General features: G+C 31.6%; 1 protein-coding gene and 1 pseudogene across 1 annotated transcript; one reads left to right on the top strand and one right to left on the bottom strand.

Annotated features, from left to right (window-relative positions):
* Positions 1 to 377: 377 nt before the first annotated feature.
* Positions 378 to 5,541, top strand: LOC134692035 (uncharacterized; annotated as a pseudogene).
* LOC134692034 (uncharacterized) lies at positions 2,530 to 9,836 on the bottom strand. The gene is made up of 3 exons (XM_063552388.1): positions 9,742 to 9,836; positions 7,991 to 8,822; positions 2,530 to 6,812 (listed from the first exon to the last, which is right to left on the bottom strand). The coding sequence occupies exons 1-3, from the start codon at positions 9,814 to 9,816 to the stop codon at positions 6,076 to 6,078; spliced, it is 1,644 nt and encodes a 547-aa protein (XP_063408458.1). The 5' UTR covers positions 9,817 to 9,836; the 3' UTR covers positions 2,530 to 6,075.
* Positions 9,837 to 11,700: the final 1,864 nt, after the last annotated feature.

Genomic DNA, 11,700 nt, shown 5'->3' with positions numbered 1-11,700 from the left:
AACTACAACAACAAGAGTTTTAGTGTCAGTACAAACGATATAGTTGATTTATTCTGCAAAACTCATAATGCAATGTGAACAAAGACTTCAATTGATGGTAAGTATCTCTATATAAATTATTATACGAGTTACAACCTGTACAACAACGGTAGAAGCAAGAATCAGCAAAAGTAAACAATCCCGAGTGACGTCACAACGCAGGTTTTTTACATGTTATTTTCGGTCTTTTTCAATGAACTAATCATATTTTTTTTTTATATGAAATACACATATTTATAGAAATAAATGTATGTTTTATTATATTGAACCCATTTATACGTTATATTTCCAAAAAAAGTAACAATTCTACATATAAGCTGGTTCTCGACTGACTACTACACTTTGTTTATAGACAGCCGGTGATATCCGATGAACTGTTGGTTTTGATTAGTGAAAACAACATGTTTCCAATCAGCCAATCAAATTGCGCGTACTATATATTGCACTTCCCGCTGTAAACATGGAAAAATTCAATTTTATGCTACAATCCAAGAAAGTCTTATCGCAAATCAACATCTACAGATTGAAAGAGTATTCTTTTTTTAAACCATCTCAGGTTAAATGTCTGAAAAGTGCTTTAGTTGGAGATACTGTGTGTGTGTTGCCGACTGGATATGGTAAATCGTTGATTTTTTAAGCTTTGCCTTTCTTCAGTAACGGAGTTGTAATTGTAGTGTCGCCCCTGAATTCGATTCTGTATGAACAGTTAGACCGATATGGAGACCTTGCCATACATTTTAATGAACTTTTGTATAAGAACAGTGGAGCTAAGATTCCTTCAAACGTTAAATATGTGATTGGACACCCAGAACAATTTATTAACAAAGAAGCTTTTCAACTTCTTAAGTGTGAATTAAGAGATAGAATCACTCATATTGTGGTTGATGAGGCACATTGTGTTGTACAATGGGGAAATGGTTTCCGAGAACAGTTTTATGAACTAATCAAGCTCCGGTCATTGTTTCCTAGTGCCAAAATTTTGGCATTGACTGCTACAGCAACCACAGAAATGCAAGCAGAAATAGTGAAAAGATTAGGAATGAAAGGAGTCGGAACTATTGTTGGAAACATGGATAGACCTAATATTAAGTTGGTGGTTTCAACAAGACCAGCAGGGTGTGGTGGAAAAACACCTGTTGAAGACTCTTATGACTATATTTACAGTCCATTGTGTGCTGAACTTGGCAATATGAAGGAGTTATTTCCGAAGACAGTGGTGTACACAAAACTCAAGTGGTGTGGATATGGCCAGGAATTATTTATCCGATTGGATCCTGACCTGAAGGACTATGTAGCTCAGTACCATAGCCCGTGTACTCCACAGGTTTGTGCAATTGTTTATTATAGTACAAAATGTATATAGAATATTGCAAGTTTGAATTTACAACATGTGATATGCAAATATGAAACTCTCCACAAGACCAAATGATAAAGAATTTTAAATAACAAATATAGGTCTGAAACTGTATGACCTTTAACAATGAGCAAAGCTCATACTAAAATAGTATTGTGAAAAAAGTCCTTCTACATTAACACTTCTTATTTGAAGTCAATTATGCATGTGCCATTCTGTAACCATATTTTATGAAAAACATTGTTTATTACCATAACCATGTGTTGAAAGTTAGACAATCATATGAACAATGTAAGGACCAGTGGTGGATCCAGAAATTTTCATAAGACTGACTGACTGCCTATGAGGGAGCCGCTCCATTCAGGCTTCAGTGATTCCCTATATAAGCAACCAATTTTTTCCCAAAATCTAAATTTGAAAAATAATGTTTATTCTATTCGTTCACCAATGCATCATGTGCATGTATATTGTACTTACATAAACCTAAGTTTCTCTACACGATTTTGCACGGTCACTGTACTGCCTTCAACAATGAGCAAAGCACATACATTGTACCGCATAGTCAGCTATAAACAGCTGACTATAAAAGGCTCCAAAAAGACAATATAAAACAATTCAAAGGAGAAAACTGTATAATGTGTTATAATGTACATGTATAATGTAACTTTTTAAAAAGAATCTTATATTTTTTTTTATTGAAATGGAAATATATTTGTATCTTTAAGATGAAATCCAAGGTACTGAACAGTATGGCACAGATGGACAGCAGTATTCGTTTGTTGTTTGCAACAGAGGCCTACAGCATGGGTACAGATGCACCAGACATTAGACGTGTTATTCATGCTGGGGTACCATCAACAATGGAAAGTATGTTATTGTTAATTTAAATTGTACAATTGTGTGTAGATCAACAATGTATACTACATATAAAAAAGAAGGTATTATTGCCAATGAGACAACTATCCACAAAAGACCAAAATGACAAAAAACATTAACTAATTTAGTTAACCCTACAGCCTTCAACAATGAGCAAAAACCCATACCACATAGTCAGCTATAAAAGGCCCATTTTTAAGGCCAAACTAATCAGTTCTTGTGTTTCTTGTATTAAAATAAGGAATAGCACATACATGTGAAACAGTTGAAAATATAGTTTATTGTAATTTTTTAACAAAAAACATTAATAACATAGCCATGACAAATGCATGATAACAGTACATGTTTAACAACATGTAAAAATGTTATACAGGTATTTCCTACTATAAATCACTTTTACATAAAAATTTGAAATTCAATGAAATATCAAATAACAGCAATTCTCGTCTATGACGTACATGTATATATTATTTAACAATGAGGAATCAAAAACACCTGACTAACTATTTTTATATATCATGTATACTGGTACATGTACATGGATAAACCTATTTCTTCAGTTAAAGTTGTAGTAAATGGTGTATGTCACAGATTATTGTAAAATTTTGCATACAACTCTGGCTCTTAGAGCTTCAACTGAAAATCGAAAAAAATAATGCATAATTTATCTCATTTGCATTGTATCATTTGAAATGTAACTGGTTGAATTCTTGCAAAATCGTTGACAAACATAGCCCATTTACTACTATTTGAATTCCTTGACCTTAATCAGATAAACACCTTTGTGCATGTTCCTCAGTTTCTTGAAGAACAGTGTCAATATCTATATCAAACTGTTAACATAACAGATACTACATGACTTAATACTTTTATCATATCAATGAGATAATAATGCATCACATGCTTTTTTTAAATAAAAAAAAATTGTGGCTTTATAACAGTAAATTAAATCTCATATTTTGACTGACACAGGTACAATTATTCATGAATGCCAATATTATTACAGTAATTATGGTTGAATAATACATTGTAACAGTCAATACACATAATGCAATACATAAATACATTGACATGTACCCTGTATTGTACATATCAAAACCAATCTTCTTCAAAAGAATATTGCAGTGTTTGATTGAGTTAATACATGTATAAATATTCAAAGAACTTGTCACAGAAAACAAAAAGATACGGGTAAAATGTGTAAGCTGAGGTCTTTAATAATAATAGTCCTTACCTCCCTTGGACTGTTCATGAGTGGAAAGATAATTGTTTTTACATGGCCCTAATTAAGTTTAAAATAGATAACTTTTACTTATACTTCACTTGTTTTTAAGGTTTGTTTGAGTTTAAACATCTTGTTATATTCATTTAAGAATGATATTGATGCACTAATTTTTTAAATGTTCAAATCATATTTCTTATATAAATTTTAATATTTCTTGTCAGAAAGCCACGATACAGCTTAGAAAAGAATGGGACCAGAGATAATATAATTACACAAATCAAATATTCATTGCTGTGTAAACTTTCTAAATATTAAGTTTGTGACATTCTGTCAGTAAGGGATACTTCTTGTACAAATACTTTTAATTTTTTTTGAAAAAGTAAAAAATATACACATATATTAAGTAAAAAATAATATTTGAGTAATCTCCCCTTAATTTTCTTTAAAATTTAATCAAATAAGTAAATCTTTCTTACAATCCTACAAAAATTCTCAAGTTTATCTTACCCACTATCTTAACATGTGAATTTAAGACAAGAGACCTATCAAAATGAGCAAGTCCTCAATACTGTTAGCATCAGGTTAGCATTAACAAACTACTTCCATTGATCCTACAAAAACAGATACCAACAGTAACAACTTGCAATTATTAGGTTTAAATGTGTTATATGAATTTATTTACATCTTAATTATCAACTTTGTCAGTTGAAACCGGTAAGATTTTTTCTCAGTACTGTTTTTTTTATAAAGGGACACAACACCACTACTATCTGTGTATGAAATAAGCCCAGCCTCCCTTCTTATACTTCATATAATATCTAATATTTAAATAAGGAATATAAAGGGACTTAACACCACTACTAACTGTTTATGAAATAAGCCCTGTCTCCCTACTAACCTAATATGAAATACACAGTCTACAGACACTTTTACTCAATCATATTCCTAGAAATGTGTAGGAGGTAAGATAAAACTGATTATTGATTTTGTGTGGCATGAATAATTAATACTAAATGTATATGCATATAATATACACACAATTGGGAATTTTACAGCAAAAACACATCTCCATATTTTCATTGCAGCATACATACAGGAAATTGGAAGAGCAGGTCGTGATGGAAACCCAGCAATTGCCAAATTGTTCTTTAACAAAATGGACATTTCTTCAGCTGCTAAGGGTATGACTGATGGCATGAGAAACTATTGCCAAAGTAAAGAATGCCGAAGAGACTACATTTGCACTCACTTCGGATTCAACAATTGTTTTGATAAAGAGAAACATGATTGTTGTGACATATGTGAACTTAAATGTACATGTGATAGTTGTTTTGCTCAACTTACAGAGAACATAGAGGAACATTCAGTATGTGAAACCAAAAAAGTAACAGTTAAAAGGAAAACTGTCACAGAAATAAATCAGTTACTTTGTGAATATTTTGAAGCTGAAAACACTTCAGTGGAAATGCCGTCAGCAAGTTTATATACAGGACTTGATTCTTTGTTAGCTGCCAAAATAGCAAAGAATTACAATATTTATGACAACACTGATGTCATTAAATCAGATTTTCCTTTCATTGCTGAAGAAGTTTCACTTAACATTTCTCTTATTGTAAAAGCTATTGTGGAAAATGAAAAGAAATAGCTATATTTTGCAGCAGTGTATATTGAACTCTAAGAACTTCAGTATTCAGTGATATTGTTGGCTTTTTTCAAATCTACCTCTACCCTTTTTTATGATAGATAATAAAATTATGCCTTCCCAAATCACATACATACTAACTTAGGAATTCTGTTTTTAAATTTTCATTTTGGCTTTATCAAATATGTGTATTAAATTATAGCAGAACATGATATGCAGAACAGGATGCAACCCTCTGGCGCACCTTGAAAAGTCGTAAGGTTGTAAGTCCCTGGCGTAGATGGAATATGCTCGTAAACTTGACCTGCTGCAAATCAGAGTGTGGGGGAGAATGGGGGATTTTATTTTAAATTATGCTGGTTGATAAGTATGTATGTTGTTTGGGTGTTTGGTGATATATCATTAATATATTCAGTTGTGTTTTTTAAAATTTTCTCTTTAAACACAAACACTGTTTAAAGGATTAAATATATAGTGTGCTTCTCATTTTTTCCTGTTTCAGTTATTAAGAAAAGTCCATGAAAAAATTTATTGATATCATATCTTATATTATACTTTGCAGTTTAATCAGAAATCCCCAAAACTAAATATACTGGGTCGCAACTACTAAAAGGCATTTTTAGACACTGTGTATGCTGTTATTGCACCCTGCTTGAACAGTGCTTTCAAGTTTAACCCTGTATGGACAAAACCATAGCTTCTTAAAAAATAAAGACTGTCAAAGTGGACCATGGTTTGCACCTGTGTACTATCATCACATTCTTGTTACTTGATGAATTTGTGTTTTAATGGTATAAATTATCATGTCGAGGGCAACTACTTAACCTTAAGCAATAACATATTACAATATACATGTAGTCTTATGAAAGTCAAAACCACAGGAATTGAACATGTATTCTATCTTTAAGACAGAAATTATAGTGATAAAATAAAGTTTACTTATTTTCCAAGTTCAGTAGCAAACTTTATTTTCTGCTGCAAGATCCAGTTTCTAAATAGGTTCATGTCAAGCTGATTTTCCATTTTTCTTGAAATACCTGGGAAAGTGTCATGTTGGCGTCCTGGGTCAGTTTCAAAAGGTCGTAACTGTCGAAGATCGCTGATCATGTCTAATTCATCATGAATTGAGCTCAAGTCAGAATGCCTTTTACTCCTGATAACAACATTGGAAACCCTATCAAACTGTTCGGAAATATCAGATATTGCTGAAATTGCACTTGTCCTTTTGGATATGAAATCATCTGTTTTGTTGGAAAACATGTGTTTTAAATGTTTTTTTACACATTTGACAATATATTCCATTTGAAGGTCACAAGGTATGTGACTGTCTGTTTTCCCTTTTGTATTTACAAAGAGTGCATAAAATTCCTCTGATGCTTCTTGTTCTGACAAAATACAATACTGGTGTACGAGCAACCTCATTATTTCATATGCATATTTTGACATCCAATTGTTGGCTTTAAAATGCAGCATGGTCACTTTTAATAGACGCAAACCACGTTCTCTGTCTGGTGTTTTACAAAGGCTTAACAGCGCTTTAAAATGAACTCCTAGTTCAAGAACTAGATGTCCATAGGATTGGACTTTGTCCTCCTTTGGTGGTGTTTTCTTCTTCTTTATAACAAAGGATTTGAAGTTACCATTGGCCAATTTCAGACGTAAAACTTCTCCATCTTCTGTAAAACAAGAATTTTTATACATGTATGAAAAAAAATGCGAGTCACATATTAAACCAAATCGGTTAAATAATTCATAAACTATCGGGGTTAAAGGGTAAAGAGCCTGTAGTTTAGTGGTTATTGATAGTTAATGTCTTTTATATTTGGTACTTATCTTATTATTCTATATTTGGTGCTTATCTGCCTATGTTATGAAATTTTCACATATCACATGAACATAGTCCTTGATCACATTCATACAGTTCAATGATTGCATGAAAAGAAGATAAAAGACATTTTGTAATATTAATTTCTCTATATTAAAAGTACACAAAATGTAATAGATATATAGAAAGACTATATTTTCATGGATCAGTGAACAAGTTAATTTATTAGGGTTAAGTCCACATCTCAGATGCTAAAAGAATTAGAGGGCTAAGTACTATATTTGGTGTACAGAATTATTTCAAGGTGTTAATGTTCAAAGTTGAGTTTTGGTATTTCCCCCCCTACCCCTGGTAATACAATGTATTATTAACATTTTCCTAGAATTGTTTTACAATGTACATGTGAATTTGATAGGTTTTATTTGACCCTGACCTCATCTCCATTGTTCTTTGCTAAATGTAATTTTGTTGTGTGTGGTTAGTATTTCATATACAATTATAAGCATAACATGTAAGTCAACTAAATTTGGTGTATAAAATGATTGTACAGTGTACATGTACAATGTATTTTGGGTTTGGTTTACCTTACCTTGACATTCTTTTCTTGGATCATGTTCAGATAAGTTGAAGCTTGCAATCAAGCTTTATATTTAGTACTATCAACATAAAATCAATTGTCAGTTAAATAGAGGACAGAGGTCGATTTAGGTAGGGGGCAGCCCCCCCCCCCCCCCTTTTGGGAAAAAAATTGGTTGCTTATATAGGGAATCACTGGAGCGGGCCCCCTCTTAGGGCAGTCAGTGGGCCCAATCTTATGAAAATCACGGGATGATATTTCACAGTATTGCTCTTTAAGTTTGTAAAATTTTTGACATAATAATATTTTAGTGTCAGGAACATATATTAAGGCAAAACTTTTATCACAATCCAAATTTGCCCAAATGTTCGAGGTTTATCCACTTCTGTGGCTATATATAGTATCAGGCTGCACTCAGTGAAGCATTTTATTATTTAGTATTGTAAACCTACCATGAACTTCTTCCTCAGAGTTAGACCTGGAAGTATCACCTTCATTGCACCATACCATTTTGTCAACTAGATCACCAAATATTGATAATATCCATTCCTTCTTCTCACTATCATTTGTAAACTGACTAGGTGGTTCATGTCTATTTATTGTTGGGGCAGAAGTAGGGTTTTCCATTTCAAAAAAAGTCATAACAGCTTCTGTTATGTATGCATCTGTGAAGGATATTATGAAGTCTTTGTCGGCATCATAGTGTTCATTTACATTGACATTTACAGTGGTTCTTAATAGACGATTTGCCTCACATTTCATAGTGCCCATTTCATTTACACTTTGATCTTTGAAAAGTTGTTTCATTATCAACTTGACATAGTTCATGCAGAGATGAAATAGTTCAAAGGTAATTGGAGACAAGTGATCAAAACGTTCATCTGCTGTTATGCCACCAGCTCTTAAGCACTTGCTCCCAGAAAATCTTTCTCTTGTTAACTGGTCACCTCCTATCAAAACTTTAACTGTGTCATTATAGTCTATGTTAGCTTTACCAAAGCTCTCTCTTAAAAATGACTCATAGAAATCTAAAATTTTTACAACCTCATCATATTTTTGTTCATTATAGTGAAGAACAGGTAATGGAATCACCTTGTTTTTTGTTTTCAATTCCTCAGTCAAGGTTCCGTGAAAAAAGTTTTCAAATGGCTTACAAAATTCCTTGAAGAATGGTATGTGTTTAGAAGCCACTTTTAAAATGTGGACACTATAGTCTTCTCTTAGTAGATGCCAATCATTTCTGGAAGGTAAGAAAGTTTCCACTGATGCATATCTGTAGTCCAACTGAAATAAATTAATAATCCAAAATGAAGGTAAAAATAGGGTAAAACTTTTATTTTATTGTCACTATTATATTTATACTAGTACTGACCATGCCTGTGGTATATACCAGAACATAATGGTCAATTGAAATTTTTGATTGGTCATTAGAGCAAATTTCCTAATGCATGTAGAGCAAGACTTTGGTTAACTTACTTGCTTTGTTTGTTTGTTTATTGTACAGTTGTAGTTAGATACAATTTAAATATAATTTATATAGGTTCAGCTATGCCTTTATATATATATAGTTTTGGTATGTCAATGTTAAACACAAAGCATATGTAAACGTTTATACAGAAACAAACAAGTCAACCAAAGTTTTATACTACAAACATTAGGAAATGAGCTGTACAATGAAAACTGCTACCTGTTCAATAACTGTCAGTAATGAAATAATGAAAGTGTTCTAGTCTTATTTTATGCATAAATTTCTATTTTTATTTTATTAAAAATCATATTAGACTATATATTTACAAAAAAAGAAGATTGCAAATTTATCAGAAGGAGATATCAGGAATTTATGTTAAAAGCAGAAGTTGACTTTTACTCAGTCAATACGTTATAGGACCTGTTATATGATACTGATTCTCGTCAAAAGTCTATAATTGATAAAATAATATTCAAGTGAAAGATAAAAACTGTTTCGTCCCTGCCAAGGGAACTCATCAGGTGGCTTTTAAATGGCTACCACGACAGTTATTTAATTTTAATTTACTTTCTTTTTTTTCTTTTTATATACAAATATCTAAATATTTGTATATCCATATTTCATACATGTAGTGTTACTAAAGATGAAGAGCAACATTTACCAGAAATTTTTCTTACAGCTAAACACTTTAAAATATGTATAAAAAAACTCAATCAAAGGTAATTTGTAACATACCTGAGGCTTAATGCTGGAAAGCAAATCAAATGATGTGTTCTGAATGATGCATGCAGATCCAAATGCATGATGCATATGTGCATGGTTGTCTTTTCTTTCATTGTGCACATTTGTCATCCAGTTAATATTATCCCCTACAAGTCTAATTCTTTTTCCTGATTTTAAGGCATCTATTACTGCAGAATTAAAGTGACCTCCATACTTGTCTAATATGGTAAGACTATGTCCATAACTCATGCATGCCCCAATTGAGTGTAGACGATCAAATACCTGTAAAAATTGAAATTTCAATAATTTTAGTCTCTTCAAGAAAATGAATAAATTGCTTAAAAGTTACTTTTCAATTCACAAGATGTCTGCTTATACATGTATAACCACGTCCATTGTCATTTTTCGAATAGTCACATAGGGAAATGTACCTTTTCTTGATATTTTAACATCAAGAATTGGTATAGTTAGACAATAAGGTCAATAGTAAACCTGAAGTTGCTTCACTGTAATTACATGTGTGTGTTTGATTACATTTAAAGATGCTTAGAATCATTTGTGGCTTTATTATGGAAGTTAGTTGTTGTTTATCATTTTTTTTAACATAAATCATGATATGATGGTATTCTTATTTAGATTTTTCTGCAATTGTTATTTGGTTTTTATGTCTATGAATGCCTTATGGTATGAATTTTCTCATAGTTGTAAATAAATAAGCTTTATTTAGAGTCGGCATGGTATATAAAACATAGACAAACATAAGCTCTAATGAGCTTTTAACCAACATTGTAGAATGAATTGAAGTGCGTTTTTATGGATGCTTATATCAACATAGTATGTTTGATTGGTCATTATACCACTGTTATTTTAGTTATCAATGATTCATTAAATTTGGAGGAAAAATAAGCTAGGTAGTGATTTTGCATCTTTAATTTTTTTATATTGAATGGGAGATAACTCTTATACAAATTTGAGTAAAATATTTAAAGAAAACAAATTAGTTGGTTTAAAAAGAGACTCAAAGCAGGTACATTTAATTTTATATACAGTGTTCTCCCCAGATATTTCATTTAGCATCCTGGTAAACAGGAAAAATTAAAATACCATCTTTCTTCTAGAAATTAAAGCATCACATCTATAACACAATCTATAAGAAATTCACTTCAGATAGCATCACATTTAGAAATATAGCATCACCATGATGCTAACAGGCCCTAGGGAGAACACTGATATATATGTTAACTTCAATTTACCTTTTGATCACACAAGTTGTCAAACAAAATTGTATTGATCATGTGCTGAACCTTGCTCAATTCTTGGTTGCGACTCTGTGCTAGCAAAGAATAAATAAACCCTATCCTCGGGACCATTGATGTAATGCGATCAGACTTTGTTTTTTCTGTCAAGTTATCTGGTAGCATAAAACTCAATATTGTGCGACATAAAACTGGGAATTCATCACATAGTTCTTCTACATTTGGACTCCAATTAAAATTTATCATATCCTCAAATGATTTCCCATTCAATACACTAAGCTTGCCTTTTTTTCTGTTTTTTAAAATATCATGCTGATTGGATAATATTTTCATCAGTTCATCAGTTATAAGATGTTTGAAGGAATCATACTTTAAAAGAGTTTGAATAAGTGCAGATCTGGATCCCAGCGGCAGAACTGACACGATTTCAGCTAATTCTACTGGTGATAAATTATCATATTGTTGTTGTTTGACTATTATTTTTTTCAAACTTTTCACTGCTAATGTCTCTTCTTCTTTGGGTAAAGTTTCTTTTGTAGTCTTAATTTTTGATCTCTTCCTGGGTGTACTAACAGCACTATAGATGTGATCATGACATTCAACATTTATAGGTGTATCCTTAAATAATTCTTTACTACATGTAACTGTACTATTTGATTTGTTTTTCCTATTAAGAGCAAGACTATTTGTTTCAATTTCAGGTGTAGACAGTGAT

This window comes from Mytilus trossulus, chromosome 12 (assembly GCF_036588685.1).
Source record: "Mytilus trossulus isolate FHL-02 chromosome 12, PNRI_Mtr1.1.1.hap1, whole genome shotgun sequence".
NCBI lineage: Eukaryota > Metazoa > Mollusca > Bivalvia > Mytilida > Mytilidae > Mytilus > Mytilus trossulus.
Note: the sequence above shows the minus strand (reverse complement) of the source record. Positions and strands in the feature narration are given on the sequence as shown.

Coding starts and splice junctions, on each gene's coding strand:
- LOC134692034 (XM_063552388.1), bottom strand. CDS start 9,816: ATGCATCATGCATTTGGATCTGCATGCATCATTCAGAACACATCATTT. Junction 8,823..9,741: donor TTTCCAGCATTAAGCCTCAG/GTATGTTACAAA, acceptor AATTTATTTCAG/TTGGACTACAGATATGCATC. Junction 6,813..7,990: donor CTCTGAGGAAGAAGTTCATG/GTAGGTTTACAA, acceptor CTTGTTTTACAG/AAGATGGAGAAGTTTTACGT.